Raw genomic sequence first — 16,342 nt, 5'->3', positions numbered from 1 at the left:
GGAAAAGGCACAAAATCATTTCCACCCATTCCATCCCTGAATACACTCCACACCCCTCCACCCTCCCTCTTATCTTAGCACCTCCTGGATGACAGGTCATCCCTGCACCTTGTCCACTGCCCTGGGTCAGAAGCAGTGTCGCAAGACACAGCACATCCACAGCAAGGCTGCTTCATTAAATTGGCGACCCCCCCTCTCCATCCCCCCATTGCATAAAAGGAGAAGACAGGGAGAAATCCCTTCAGGCTGCGTCAAATTTTTCTCACACATACTACCTCACCCCCCATTCCACCTCATGCAATCACAACATCATCCATATACAACCATTCTCCATTCACCCCTGTCTTCTGTCCTCTCCCTTCCTTCCTCAACAGACATTCCCTTCTTCCCCAAAGCCCCCTTCACCTTATCCATCCACCTCATCCTAGGCTGTCCCTTCATGTTCACTCCATCCACATCTGCCCTCCATACCTCTTTTACTAGTCTTTCTTCACTCATTCTTTCCATGTGTCCAAACCATCCTAATATTCTTTCATCAACCCTATCTCCCAGCTCCCTTTCCACCCCAGTTCTCCTCCTCACCTCCTCATTTCTCACTCTATCTAGCCTAGTAACCCCCATCATACTTCTCAGACACCTCATCTCAAACACATTCAAACTCCTTCTCTCTTCCTCTCTTATGTTCCATGTTTCTGCCCCATACAGTGCTGTTGGCACAATCACTCCTTCATACAGTCTCCTCTTAGCATACATTCCCAAATGTCTATTCCTCATTACATTCTTTAATCCACCAAGGCATTTACTCGCTTCTCTCAATCTACATTCTACCTCCACCTTCACTCCACCTTTTCCTGCCACATTTGCACCCAAGTATCTAAAACTATCCACTTCCTCCAGTCGCTCTCCCTTAATACTCACTTCCAGTCTACTGCCACTTTCACCCCTTGTACATCTCATCACCTTACTTTTACCCACATTTATCTTTAGCTTTCTTCTATCACATACTTTCCCAAACTCTGCCACCAACTTCCTCAATCCCTCCTCCGATCCTGCCACAAGCGCAGTGTCGTCAGCAAACAACAGCTGGCTCACCTCCCACTTTTCTCCATTTTCTTTAACCATCTCCAATCCCTGACCCACTACCCTTGCATTTACCTCTCACACCACCCCATCCATGTATAAGTTGAACAGCCAGGGCGACATAACGCATCCTTGACGAAGTCCCACCTTTACCTCGAACCACTCACTCTCTCCATTTCCAATCCTGACACAAGCTCTACTACTCTCATAAAAACTCTTGACAGCTCCCAGAAGCTTTCCTCCTACCCCATATATCTGCATATCCTCCCACAGTGCCTTTCTGTCTACCCTATTGTAAGCCTTTTCCAGATCCATAAAAGCCCAAAAAAACATCCTTCCCCTTTCCTATAGCTTTCTCACATATCTGTCTTACCACAAAGATCTGATCTACACAACCTCTACCTGTCCTAAATCCACACTGTTCCTCACCAATTACTCCCTCTGTTCCTCTCCTAATCCTCTCAATCAAGATCCTCCCATAAGCCTTCCCAACTACACTTAACAAGCTAATACCTCTGAAAGTACTACATTCACACTTGTCCCCTTTTCCCTTGTAAAGAGGAACTATACAAGCACTCCTCCAGTCCTCCGGCACTCTACCCTCTCTCCAGCAGACATTAAATAACCTCACCAGCCAGTCCACCATCACTGTATCTCCCTTTTTCAGACATTCTGCATGGCATCCATCCAGACCAGGTGCCTTACCAGCTTTCATCATCTTAACAACTGCCTTCACCTCATCCTTCCTTATTTCTCCTCCATTCTCCTCACTCATCACTCTCATTTTCTTCGCATTTCCCACTGCAGCTATCTTTCCCTCCCTATCCTCCTTCACATTTAGTAACTCCCTAAAATATTCTGCCCATCTTCCCCTTACTGCCTTCTCTTCCATTATCATCTCTCCATCTGCACCTTTTACCTTTTCTTCTCTACTTGATTCGCCTCCTCTTCCTCTCTTAATTTCTTTCCAAAACATCCTTTTATTACTTTCAAAATTATCTGTCATACTCTTACTCATTTCACATCTGCTCTCCTCTTTGCCTCCTTTACCTTTTGCTTTACTTCTCTTTTCTTTTCTTTGTACCTCTCATATGACTCCCTCGTCCTATTTTGTAACCAATCTGTGAAAGCTCGCTTCTTCTCTTCTACAACCTTCTTTGTTTCCTCATCCCACCATTCACTACCCTTCCTTCTATTTCCTCCACACACCATCCTTGCACACTTTATGACTCCCTCCTTGAACCATCCCCATTCCTCCTCCACACCTAGCTCTACTCTATCCTTCACTCCCTCCCACTCCTCCTTCAGCTTCTTTTCGTACTCCTCCTTTTCCTTTTCATTCAAAGAGTTCACTCTAAGAACCTCCCTACCTTTTGTCCCTTTCCTCTTTCTCCATCTATCCTCCACTCTCAACTTACCTTCCACCAAATAATGATCTGATATTCCCCCACCCTCTCCCCATAGCACATGTACATCCTTAACTCTTCCTATCATAATCCTATTTACCACTGCATAATCCATTAACGCTCTATCTACCACCCTCTCCCATGTGTACTTATGCTTGACTTTCTTCCGAAACACTGTATTTGCTATCATCAACTCTCTTTCTAGACACATTTCCACCATCAACTCTCCACTACGATTCTTTCCTGGAACTCCACATTTCCCAACCACTACATAGATTGGACTATTTCCTACCCTAGCATTAAGGCAGAAATGGATGGAGTGAACTTTAGGGAAAACTGAGAATGAGATGGATGGATGGGATGAAGGTGTTCTTGAGTAAAAGGGGAGTATTTTAGCAGGGAAGGGAGAGTGCAAGAGATGGGTGTGAGTGGAGAATGATTGTGAATGTATATATTGATGTAGCATGAAGGGGAGCTAAGATAAGAGGGAGGGAGGGGGTGAATGGGTGTGTAGTATGTGGGGATGGAATGGGTGGGAGTGTATCTTATGCCTTTGTTTTTTGGCTACCTCCCTTTGGTATATGTATGTATGAAAAGATTTCTCCTCATCTTCTCAAATTACTCATGAGTAGAGGAGGAGAGAGGGTTGCCATGCAATGGAGTAGTTAGTGCAACCAGCTTCACCTGTTAGGCCCTGCTGTGGAGATACAGTGTCTTGCTGCATTGCCTCTGATCCAAGAAGTTGGCAGGGTACAGGAATGATCCTTCATCCAAAAGGAGCAAAGATGGAAGGGACAACAAATGGACATTAGATGGGTGTGGGATAGGTGAAGGGTGGGTATATGCTTTGACTCCACTGCCCCCTTTGAAAAATGGAAAAGCCTTTTGGTATATATGTATATGTAAATGCATGTATTCCTGTTCCTCCTCTCTGCTGCTTCCTTGAATCTGTCCTTTACCACTTCTTAGTCTTTACCTTTTCATTTATGCCCTGTATGGTAATTGAATAAAGGGGAGAATAATGCTGCCACTGTGTTTCTATGTGTGTCATAGAAGGTAACTAAATGATGACAGAGTTAGAGGACTAGGAATTATACTCTCTTTGTTCTTCCGTGAAGAGTCAAGCAAGACTTGTACTTTAGTAATAATTGTTGCCTCAAGTTCCGTTGACTGGAAACAACAGCCTCTCAGAGTCTGGCAACTGTCTGTAGGCCCTCACATAGATCTCTCTTGAAATAAACTTTGGATTGTTGCCTGTGTTACATTAGTATGGGACAGTTTGTGTCACTGGCTTACAGTAGATTGTCAGCTCTCTTTTTGTGACCAGAAGAAGGGAATACAAATTGTTAGAGAGAGGTCTTGGGCCTGGTCTAGTGACTTAGTGTCAGCCCCTTGAGGTTGCATCTATAGATGGAGGTGAGAGTGTTGATGAGTTTTGAAGATGGGCTGTAGGGAGATGACTCTCTAATCTCTTGTAGGACCACAGCTAGTTGGTACTCGCTATTTGTTTCATTGGGTCTAATTAATTATATTATCAGATACCTGTTGAAATTGATTAGGAATAAAGTAGTATTTAGAGTTGTAGCTTTAGATTTCTGAGATTTTGGTCCAGTAAAATATCCTTGGCCTGTAGTCTTAGTTGCTGAATATGTTTATGAAAGAATTTTTTCTCTACATTGCTTTATTTAGTTTCTTATATGAGCTCTAATATTGATAACACTTTTTTACAGATAACCAGGTGGCTTTCAGAGTATAGGTATGGGAAGTGTGCTAAAATGTAATATGTATTGTCATTCATCAAGCATACATGTCCTTGTAGAAATTATTATGTCATAATGCTACATACATGACATAATATATAGATGGTTTTCACTTATTGTAGACTAATGGTTAGGAACATACCTATACTAAATAACCCTCACTGTTTTTAATTACACTCATTCATTGACAACAAGAGATATAATTTATTCATATTGTCTGAAACTGAAAAATAGATAAAATTTCTTTTTGGATTTTTTTTCACCCCTTTGACATAGTGAATTGTTTTAATTTTTTTCTGGCTAATACCAGACTTGAGCCCCTTCAATGTTACAATGCACTTTACATACTTTGCTCTTGCTTATGTCAGGATTTTATTTAGTATATTTAGGATATCACCAAGTTTTTTCTGAGTGCAATTTTAGTATAGATTTTGCATCAAGTACTGGCCTCTCAGGTCTGCACATCTTTGTGGAGATGGAGTTTGCGTGTTGCTTTGCAGCCTTAGGTTGGCAATGGGTTGATTGAAGATCAGGGGTCTTCCATTCATGTACAGTGTTCCTCTTGGTTGGCAAGATGGCCTCTTGCAGGTGCAACATGGCAGACCACCAAACTCAGTACTCCATCCCCATCTCCCACCCCACCCCAGCACCCAACACCAGCCCCACAAAAATGTTCCTCTCACGAGAAATAGGAACCACACTTGCATGCTTGTGTTCAGGACACCATCCAGCTCTTAAAGAGTACCAACAAAGAATCAAACACCCCTAGATGTAACCATCCACAGAGGACACTGAACACCTCATCCTACACTACCTTATATTAACTATTTGTAGACAACAACACAATATTTCTTTCCTGAGTGACCTATGCATCTGTCTGGTGGCCATTGCTGGTTATCTGGTACCCTTGGGTTTCCTACAAGAGAGACCTGGGGCAACTGATTGATTGATTGTATAGGTAGTTAACCCATTAAACTCCGATGACAAGATGTCTTGTCATTTGGTCAAATAAAACAAAAAATCATAATAAAACAACAAAATGTTTGATGATCAAACAGCACCAGAAAAATATGACGTCGTCAGTCCTCCTCGAAGAGGAGGACTGATGACGTCATATTTTTCTGGTGCTGTTTGATCATCAAACATTTTGTTGTTTTATTATGATTTTTTGTTTTATTTGACCAAATGACAAGACATCTTGTCATCGGAGTTTAATGGGTTAAGGATGAGTGTGTTCAGGTGTATGATGGTTAACAGAATAGTATATGTATTGATTACAAAAGTAAATGGGAAATGTGCAGAGTAATGAGAAATTTAATACATCAGATAGACATAGAAATAATGATACATGTGTTTTATATCCATGAGTTCAAGTTGATTTATGACTTGTCATTGTCTGGAGCATTGGCAAAGTTTTACTATGTAGTTACAATTATAGTAATTAGATATACCTGTTTTCAGAGAAGATACCCAAATAATCACATTGTGGACACTTACATTAAAGAATAGCCATGTGTCTGTCAGTGTATTATGACCTACATACATATGCATTTAGTTAATTCTTTTTTGTCTTTCTTAATTTTTTTTTTTATAAATTTCTTATATTTAGTTGAGACAGTTCACTGGATGATTTTTAAGAACAGATATCCTGCCTTGTGTTAGGAAAGGTGTTCAGCATTTTCTTTTACTAGAAAGATTTGATGTCTGCTTTGCACATTTTATTTTATGTGCACAAACCTCTTGTTTGTTTTTGATATTTTGAGCAGTAAACAGTACATATTCTTAGGAGATAGATAATCCCCACATTAATATCTACCATTTCTCAATAGTAAAACACTAATTCAATATGTAGATAGTTCATAAAAACACATGCATAGACATGTCTGCTAATGAAAAAAAATACTCAACTTTTTTTTCTATAAACACAAAAATACTTGCACATAAAGCTAAATAAATGTTTTGTTTTTTTTCAAATTCAAATAATAATCTAAGCTATATTTTTTCAGGTTATTTCTGCTCTCCTGCATATGGGCAATGTAACATTCACAAAAGGTAATGGAAATCAGGAAACATGGGAAGTGGATCATCGTAATGAAAGTGAGTGATTTTTTATTCTCTTAAGAATTTCTTTCATAGTACGTGAACTTCCTTCTATCCTATCTATATACAAAGGGCTTTTTCTCCATAGGTGTTCAAGGTGTACATGGATGGGGTGGTGCAGGAGGTAAATGTAAGGGTAATGGACAGGGGACTGGAGATGATTAATGAAAATGAAGAAAAGTGGAAGGTGAGCAAGTTGTTGTTTGCTGATGACACTGTGTTTGTAGCAGGGTCAGAGGAGGGATTAAGGGAGTTAGTGATGGAGTTTGGGAAGATATGCAATAGAAGAAAGTTGAAGATAAATGTGGGTAAAAGTAAGGTGATGAGATGTACAAAGGGAGAGGATGACAGCAAGTTGGAAGTAAGTCTTAAAGGAGAGAGGCTGGAGGAAGTGAATAGTTTTAGGTAGTTGAGGTTGCATGTGGCAGGAAAGGGAGGAGTGGATGAGGAAGTAAACTGTAGACAGAAAGGAGCAAGTAAATGCCCTGGAGGATTATAAAGTGCCATGGAAAGTAGGCATTTGGGAATAGATCAAAGAGGAGATTATATGAAGGAGTGATTGAGCAGATGCCACCATATGGAGCAGACTTGGAATGTAAGAGAGCCAGTGAAGAATTTTTTAAATGTGTTTGAGGTGAAATGTCTGAGAAGTATGTAAGGGGTTAGAGGGTTGGATAGAGTGAAAAACGAGGAGGTGAGGAGGAGAGTGGGGGTGGAAAAGGAGATGGGAGATAAGGTTGATGAAAGATTATTGGGATACTTTGGTCACATTGAAAGAATGAGTAAAGAAATACTAGTAAAAGAGGTGTGGAAGGCAGAGGTGGGTGGAGTGAACATAAGGGGATGACCAAGGATGAGATGGATGGATGGGGTGAAATGGGCATTGAGCAGGAGGGTGATGTCTGTTGAACAAGGAAAGGGGAAGGCAGGAGATAGGGATGAGTGGAGAATGACTGTGTATAGATGATACTGTGATGTAAGGAAGGGAGTGGGTGGGGGTAGAGGGATTAGGGAGTGGTTATGTGTGAATGATATTTTGACACAGCCCAAAGGGATTTCTCCCTGTCTGCTATTTTCTGCATGAGGGGTCAGAGAGGGAGGGGGGTGCTGATTAAGTGAAGTGGCTTTGCTGTGGATGTGCTGTGTCTTGCTGCATTGCTTATGATACAGGGCAGTGGGCAGGTTACAGGGATGACCCATCATCCACGAGGAGCTAAGATAAGAGAGAGGAAAGGGTGATGGATGGGAATGAAATGGGTGGGAGTGGGTATATGCCTTTTGACTTTGGCTGCCTATCCGGTAAGGGGGAAAAAGCCCTTGATAAGTAGATAGGTTGAGAGGTTGTGATGGGGAATGGCATTGAAAGCTTTACTAATGTCTAGTTTTATGAGATGTGTTCTCTGATGGAGCCTTTCTGAATTGATACCATATAGAACTCTTTGTATGAGGTTTATCAGAAGTGTTTGTGGAGTGTAGTGGTCTAGAACCATGTTGTGGACCAACAAAGTAGGTATATGGTGTGATGAGTTGTGGTATGATGTGTTATGACTTTGGAGGGGGTGCAGAGAAGTGTGATTTGGCAGTATGATGTTAGAATTGTTGGGTCTTTGTTGGGTTTGGGGATGGTGATGATTTTCCCATGCTTCCAGATGTCGGGTATAGTGTTGTGCAAATAGCAGTAGTTTGCAATGTTGGTGAGTGTGTGTATGCCATGTGGTCCAGTGTATTTTAGTTGGATGTTACTTATGTTGTCAAGGCCACAGTTGGATGAGTGCTTCGGGTTATGGATTATATGTTTCATCTGACTGTCTTTGAAGGGTGTATAGTCTGGGTCTATGCGGAAGTATTTCTTATGTTTAATGGTGCATTGGTCATCAGGGTGAGGGGTGAGAGGGCTTGTTTGTGCAAAATTATTTATTTATCTAGTTGTATCTTACGGGAAGTGGAGCTACGCTCATGGTGTCCTGTTTTGTATCTCGCAATGTCTAATTTGCTCTTAAATTTGTGTATGGTTTTTGTACACACTATTGTTTTGTCCAGTTTGTTTCACATGGCTATCACTCTGTGGGGATTTTTTTTTTTATTTTTATTTTATTTTTTTTCAGGTCCCTTCTATAACCATCCTTTTTGAATTTTTTTTATGTCCTCTTGTGTTTCTCTTGTCGCAATTTAGTAAGTCCTCTCTATCAAGGACTTCCATGCCTTTCATGATTCTGTAGATGGTCAGTAGGTTGCCTCTTTCTCTTCTTTGTTCTAAAGTCAGTAATTTCAATTTAGCCAGTCTCTCCTCATATAACAGGTTTGAAAGTGCTAGGGCCATTTTCGTGGTTGCACTCTGGATTCTTTCAATTTTCTTTATATTCGTTTAGGTACTTGGTGACTAAAGTGTTGCAGCATACTCCAGTCTAGGCCTTATTACTTACTTACTCTGGTGTTTGGGCCACTTGCTGACCCCTCACTGCCGATACTATCTGCCTCCATTGACGTCAGTCTTGCGCACTTGTCATTCAGTCTTCCGTATTCTCCATCCCAATACTTCTTAGGTCTTGTTTGATGTTATCCATCCATCTTCATCTGGGTCTTCCTACTGATCTTCTTCCACTGATAATTCTTTCTGTCATGACCTTTCTTGGGGATTCTGTCCATTTCCAGTCGGGCGACATGACCAGTCCATTGCATTTGTATTGCCTTTATTGTACTTACGATGCTTCCTTGATCTGCCAACTCTCTCAGTTCATTGTTGTGTTGCCGTCTCATTGCTTGTTCATCTACATCATACACTGGGCCAAATATCTTCCTAAGGACTTTATTTTCAAAGACAGATAAGTAGTGTTCCATTCTCTTTGTGAGACTCCATGTTTCACATCCATACAGCAAAACTGGTTTGATAATGGTGTTGTAGATCTTCAGTTTTGTCTTTTTAGATATGTTCGCTCTTCCCAGGACTTTTTTTTGGAGACTGTAGAAACATCGATTGGCTGATGCTATTCTGTTTTTAATTTCTGTTTCCATATTATTATCATCATCAACTATAGATCCAAGGTATTTAAATCTTCTGCACATCCCATACCTGATATTATCTATTTCTAATTGTTCTTCTTAATTAACATCCTTTTTCATTCGCATTATCTTTTTTTTGCATTGTTCATCTGTAATCCCATTCTTTTTGCTCTCTTCAAAGGTCATGAAAATCTCTTTTACCCCTTATATTGTTCTATCTACTAGGTCTACATTGTCAGTGTACGCCAAGATATTTACCCTTCCGGTTTCAAACACCACTCCATGATTCTCCCTTGGAATCCCTCTGATAACCCTCTCCAGTATCAGGTTGAAGAGCAGGAGGGATAATATACACCCCTGCCTCAGTCTACTTATTATTTCAAATGAGTCAGTGTACTTATTACCGACTCTTATTATTGCTCTTGTTTCCTTATATGCCACCTTCACTAGCTTTACTAGCTTTGTTGGAATGTTGAAATCTTTTAGTACTTTCCACAAGGCCTGCTGGTGGACACTGCCATATGCTTGCTTAAAGTCCACAAAGATATGCCAGTGTCCAACGTTGTATTCCCAGCATTTCTCTAGTAACTCTTATTGTAAAGAGGTGATCTGCTGTTGACCTGCCTCCTCTAAACCCACACTGGTATTCTTTTATAAGCCCATAGGTATAGGTTACCAGCCTCTTGTACAAAATTTTAACAAAGACCTTATACATACGGAAGAGTAATGTAATTCCTTGGTAGTTACTGCACTCCATTTTTGTATTCAGGGATGGAATGGGTGGGAATGATTTTATGCCTTTTCCTTTTTGGCTACCTCCCTTGTAAGGGGGAAAAAGCCTTGGTATATGTATGTATGGTAAAATAATGCCTGTTTTGAGGCTGTTAGGGAATTTCTCCTCTCTCCATATTCTTCTCAATAGACAGTGCATCTTATTTTCTAAATATTTACCTCCCTTATTGATCTTAGCAAGTTGTAGGATTCTCCTACAATTTTGTTTTTGTTTATCAGAGGAAAAGTCATTTGAGATAATTACTCCCAGGTCTTTTTCAAATCTCACTTTCTTCACTCCCTTTGTTCCAATTGTATATTGTCCTGATTTTTTTTGCCAAACACCATTATGCTACATTTCTTAATGTTGAAGTCTACTTACCACTTCTGACTCCATTTCCAAACCTTGTTTAGGTCTCTCTGTACATACATACATATACCAAAGGCTTTTTTCCCCCTTATAAGGGAGGTAGCCAAAAAACAAAGGCATAAAAACCACTCCCACCCATTCCATCCCTATCACACTCCACTCCCCTCCACCCTCTTCCCTCCCTCTTATCTTGGCACCTCCTGGATGATGGGTCATCCCTGCATCTTGTCCACTACCCTGGGTCAGAAGCAGTGTCGCAAGACACAGCACATCCACAGCAAGGCTGCTTCATTAAATCAGCGACTTCTCCTCTCCGTCCCCTCATGCAGAAAAGGAGAAGATAGGGAGAAATCCCTTTGGGCTGCATCAAATTTTTCTCACACATACCCCCTCACCCCCCCATCCCCCACCCATTCCACCTCATGGATCACAACATCATCCATATACAACCATTCTCCATTCACCCCTGTCTTCTGTCTTCTCCTGTCCTTCCTCAACAGACATTCCCCTCTTCCCCAAAGCCCCTTTTACCCCATCTATCCATCTCATCCTAGGTCACCCCCTCATGTTCACTCTTTGTAGCGATTCCCAATCCATTTTAGTTTTCACATTTTATACTTCCACCAACACTCCCAGAAATCAACCCAAGAAAGCAATTTCTCCCAAAATGAGTAAAAATTGTAGTATAATATAGGTGTTTTAACATGAGCCCTTTGGTGTGGCTGGATGGAACCCCAGGTGTCTGCATTGTTGTCACATCACCCCATCACATAAGAGGGCTTGCTATCTACCATGGTGGTGGATATGTGAATGACCCAACCTGTTAACTATGTCTAGGTCAAGAACACCTTGGGTGGCAATATTACATTAGCCACATTGCCAAATGAAATGGAAACTTTATTGTCATTGTCTTTCCCTCAAATCTCAAGCCATTTCTAACACCACACTGTTGTGTTATGAACATATATGTATATATATATATACATACATACATACATACATACATATACCAAGGCTTTTCCCCCCTTACAAGGGGGGTAGCCAAAAAGAAAAAGGCATAAAATGATTCCCACCCATTCCATCCCTGAAAACACTCCACCCCCCTCCAACCTTCCTCTTATTTTAGCACCTCCCGGATGACGGGTCATCCCTGCACCTTGTCCACTGCCCTGGGTCAGAGGCAGTGTCACTTGACACAGCACATCCAGAGCAAGGCCGCTTCATTAAATTGGCGACCCCACCTCTCTGACCCCCCTGCAGGAAAGGAGAGGACGGGGAGAAATCCCTTCAGGCAGCGTCAAATTTTTCTCACTCATACTAACTCACCCCCCATTCCCCCTCATGCATCACAGCCTCATCCATATACAACCATTCTCCATTCACCCCTGTCTTCTGTCCTCTTCTGTCCTTCCTTAACAGACATTCCCCTCTTCCCCAAAGCCCCCTTCACCCCATCCATCCACCTCATCCTAGGATGCCCCCTCAAGTTCACTCCCTCCACATCTGCCTTCCACACCTCTTTTACTAGCCTTTCTTCACTCATTCTTTCCATGTGTCCAAACCATCCTAATATATATATATATATATACATATATATATGTATATATATATATATATGATATATATACATATATATATATATATATATATATATATATATATATATATATATATTATTTTCCGGCTTAAAATGCGCATCGGGTTATAATGCGCACCCATGCACTTCGTTATCTCAGTACACAAATAGCACGCACCAACGTATAACGCGCGTGCCAGGAAAAGTCACTGGTGGCTAAAGCTCGTGAACTGCATGTATGTGACTCCTGCTTGCGTTGGTCCATTGTTTTGTGGGAAATTTGAGCCATGAAAAGTTTATTGAATACAAAATGTACATGAAAAATTTCGGATTTTTACAGAAAAATTATAATTTACTATCCTGAGGGAATAATTCATCTTACAAGTTTTTATCACCGTGTTCAAGTTTTTATCGCCATGCAGCAACTATGTTTCTGTTCATAAGTGTCTTTACTGAAGTGATGTTTAGTTTAACAAACTCTCGCAAGAGGGTGTTAAGTGTAGGCTAGATTGGCAATAGAACTGTCAATCTCGGCCCTGATCTCGCATATTCCGGGTGAGCTAAAACGGCCAACGTTCATGATGTTGGTACCAGTGCTGTTTTACGGATCCCAAATATTTGCATAGACTACGATAATTAATGTTAGTAAAAATAAACCAATGAAATAATGGCGATTAATTACTTAGTATCATGTGAACAAGGTTACATGGAGAAGCATTTTTCATTGGTTAGAGCCACCGCTGGGAAATCTGTTGATTTGTCACTAAATTGTCAGTTTAGGCATCAATCAGGACACAACTAAGAAAAAGTCGGAACTACATGTACCGGTATATGACTCATGTTGTGCGTTGGTCCCTTATTACTTTGTAGCTTAAATAGTTTGTAGGAAATATGATCTAAAAAAAAGTTTATTGGAAGTAAAATGTACAGAAAAATTTCGGGATTTTTACAGAAAATTTTCATGTTATATCTTGAGGAAATAATTCGTCTATACCATTTTTTATTTAATACTGAAACAAACTACAGACTGTTTCATTTTAGCTTTGAACCTACAATGACAGTGGTGAAATAGGACAGTCTCTCATCGAGGTGACGTTTAGTTATTATAACTCCCGAAAGAGGGTGTTGTAGTCAGGTGTTTGACACGAGTTTATGAACGGCCACAACGGAATTTGTACCGTACCTAAAGTGAAGCAACAAAGCCAACATAAAAATTCAAACTAGGATGCTGTGAACATGGGCAAATATCATGAATATTGATCATGTTTCATGGTGTTTAGGCCTATTTAAACATGAAAAATAAGATTCGATAGATACCTACCTATACCAAATATTTATATAGCCCATGCTGGCGTATTCTTTCATGTCACCATGGCTGTTCTTCTTGTTCTCACGGAACGTCATGGAGAAGTGTGCCGTCCCGACTTTGTGACGGCCAACATCGTCACGTTGTTGTGAAAAAAATTACACACACAGCCGCAGAATTTTTATCGTAGGCTGTAGATAATGCGCACCACCGGATAACGCGCACCCCCCATTTTTAGGCCCTTCCAACGGAAAAAAGTTGCGCACTATACGCCGGAAAATACGGTATGTGTATATATATATATATATATATGTATATATATATGTATATATATATATATGTATATATATATATATATACATATATATATATATATATATATATATATATATATATATATATATATATATATACACACATTCCATAGATAGATAATGGACAGAATAATAGTGAGATAGATTGCCATCTGCATGTCATTGCTAGATGTTTCAACAATGGGGGTTTCCCTGGGTCACAGCAAAGAATTCAAGTTAGGTCACATTTACTATAGGATGCCTACATTTATGTCATCTCCTTACATTGAAACCATACCAAAACAGAATTGACCTAGCGACATACACAAGTTGCTCCAGGTGCAACCACCATACATAAGACAGATCACCTTGTATTACATTGACCTGCACTCATTCTTTCCAACATCAACACAAAATCTCTTTACTGAATGACTTACAGGGTGAACCAATGGCCATGGTTATTTTCCTAATGGCTGTAGGTCTCCTTATGTGAGCTGGGGCAACAGATTGATTGATTTGACCCCATGTCTAATTTGCACATTTAAAATAGGAGGCTGTGTACACATATGTGCTTATATATTCTACCTATGCTGTATTGATCATTTAATATAATAAAATATGATTTACTTCTAATTCTAGAATGCAGAAGGAGTTTAAACACTGCATGTGAACTGCTGGGCCTGGAAGTGAAGAAGCTGGAGGATACTTTGACTGTGCAGACAATCACTGTTGGGGCTGGCAGAAAGGTATGATTGCATTAATTCATACATATACATATACCAAGGCTTTTTCCCCCTTACAAGGGAGGTAGCCAAAAAGGAAAAGGCATAAAATCATTTCCACCCATTCCATCCCTGAATACACTCCACACCCCTCCACCCTCCCTCTTATCTTAGCACCTCCTGGATGATGGATCATCCCTGCACCTTGTCCACTGCTCTGGGTCAGAAGCAGTGTCACAAGACACAGCACATCCACAGCAAGTCTGCTTCATTAAATCGGCGACCCCCCCCCCCTCTCCGTCCCCCATTGCATAAAAGGAGAAGACGGGGAGAAATCCCTTCAGGCTGCGTCAAATTTTGCTCACACATACTACCTCACCCCCCATTCCACCTCATGCAATCACAACATCATCCATATACAACCATTCTCCATTCACCCCTGTCTTCTGTCCTCTCCCGTCCTTCCTCAACAGACATTCCCCTCTTCCCCAAAGCCCCCTTCACCCCATCCATCCACCTCATCCTAGGACGTCCCCTCATGTTCACTCCCTCCACATCTGCCTTCCATACCTCTTTTACTAGTCTTTCTTCACTCATTCTTTCCATGTGTCCAAACCATCCTAATATTCTTTCATCAACCCTATCTCCCAGCTCCTTTTCCACCCCTGTTTTCCTCCTCACCTCCTCATTTCTCACTCTATCTAGCCTAGTAACCCCCATCATACTTCTCAGACACCTCATCTCAAACACATTCAAACTCCTTCTCTCTTCTTCTCTTATGTTTCATGTTTCTGCCCCATACAGTGCTGTTGGCACAATCACTCCTTCATACAGTCTCCTCTTAGCATCCATTCCCAAATGTCTATTCCTCATTACACTTTTCAAACAACCAAGGCATTTACTCGCTTCTCTCAACCTACATTCTACCTCCACCTCCACTTCACCCTTGCCTGCCACATTCGCACCCAAGTATCTAAAACTATCCACTTCCTCCAGTCGCTCTCCCTTAATGCTCACTTCCAGTCTACTGCCACTTTCACCCCTTGTACATCTCATCACCTTACTTTTACCCACATTTATATTTAGCTTTCTTCTATCACATACTCTCCCAAACTCTGCCACCAACTTCCTCAATCCCTCCTCCGATCCTGCCACAAGCGTAGTGTCGTCCGCAAACAACAGCTGGCTCACCTCCCACTTTTCTCCATTTTCTTTAACCATCTCCAATCCCTGACCCACTACCCTTGCATTTACCTCTCGCACCACCCCATCCATGTATAAGTTGAACAGCCAGGGAGACATAACGCATCCTTGACGAAGTCCCACCTTTACCTCGAACCACTCACTCTCTCCATTTCCAATCCTGACACAAGCTCTACTACTCTCATAAAAACTCTTGACAGCTCCCAGAAGCTTTCCTCCTATCCCATATATCTGCATAACCTCCCACAGTGCCTTTCTGTCTACCCTATCATAAGCCTTTTCCAGATCCATAAAAGCCCAAAATACATCCTTCCCCTTTCCTATAGCTTTCTCACATATCTGTCTTACCACAAAGATCTGATCTACACAACCTCTACCTGTCCTAAATCCACACTGTTCCTCTCCTAATCCTCTCAATCAAGATCCTCCCATAAGCCTTCCCAACTACATACATACATACATATACCAAGGGTTTTTCCCCCTTACAAGGGAGGTAGCCAAAAAGGAAAAGGCATAAAATCATTCCCACCCATTCCATCCCTGAAAACACTCCACACCCCTCCACCCTCCCTCTTATCTTAGCACCTACTGGATGATGGGTCATCCCTGCACCTTGTCCACTGCCCTGGGTCAGAAGCAGTGTCGCAAGACACAGCACATCCACAGCAAGGCCGCTTCATTAAATCGGCGACCACCTCTCCGTCCCCCCATGCATAAAAGGAGAAGACGGGGAGAAATCCCTTCGGGCTGCGTCA

General features: G+C 41.2%; 1 protein-coding gene across 2 annotated transcripts in view; it reads left to right on the top strand.

Moving 5' to 3' along the window:
- The window catches only part of LOC143037423 (unconventional myosin-XIX-like), a 65,542-nt gene that overhangs the window by 11,636 nt on the left and 37,564 nt on the right, over nucleotides 1–16,342 (top strand). For both annotated transcript variants that reach the window (XM_076205588.1, XM_076205586.1), the window contains exons 8-9: nucleotides 6,253–6,343; nucleotides 14,302–14,408. In XM_076205588.1, coding sequence (XP_076061703.1) covers nucleotides 6,253–6,343; nucleotides 14,302–14,408 — 198 coding nt within the window. The remainder of the gene's footprint in view (nucleotides 1–6,252; nucleotides 6,344–14,301; nucleotides 14,409–16,342) is intronic.

Source organism: Oratosquilla oratoria, chromosome 22 (assembly GCF_046742065.1).
Source record: "Oratosquilla oratoria isolate Oo_2021 chromosome 22, ASM4674206v1, whole genome shotgun sequence".
Taxonomy (NCBI): domain Eukaryota; kingdom Metazoa; phylum Arthropoda; class Malacostraca; order Stomatopoda; family Squillidae; genus Oratosquilla; species Oratosquilla oratoria.
The sequence above is the reverse complement of the archived record's forward strand: the minus strand, read 5'-3'. Positions and strand labels throughout refer to the sequence as shown.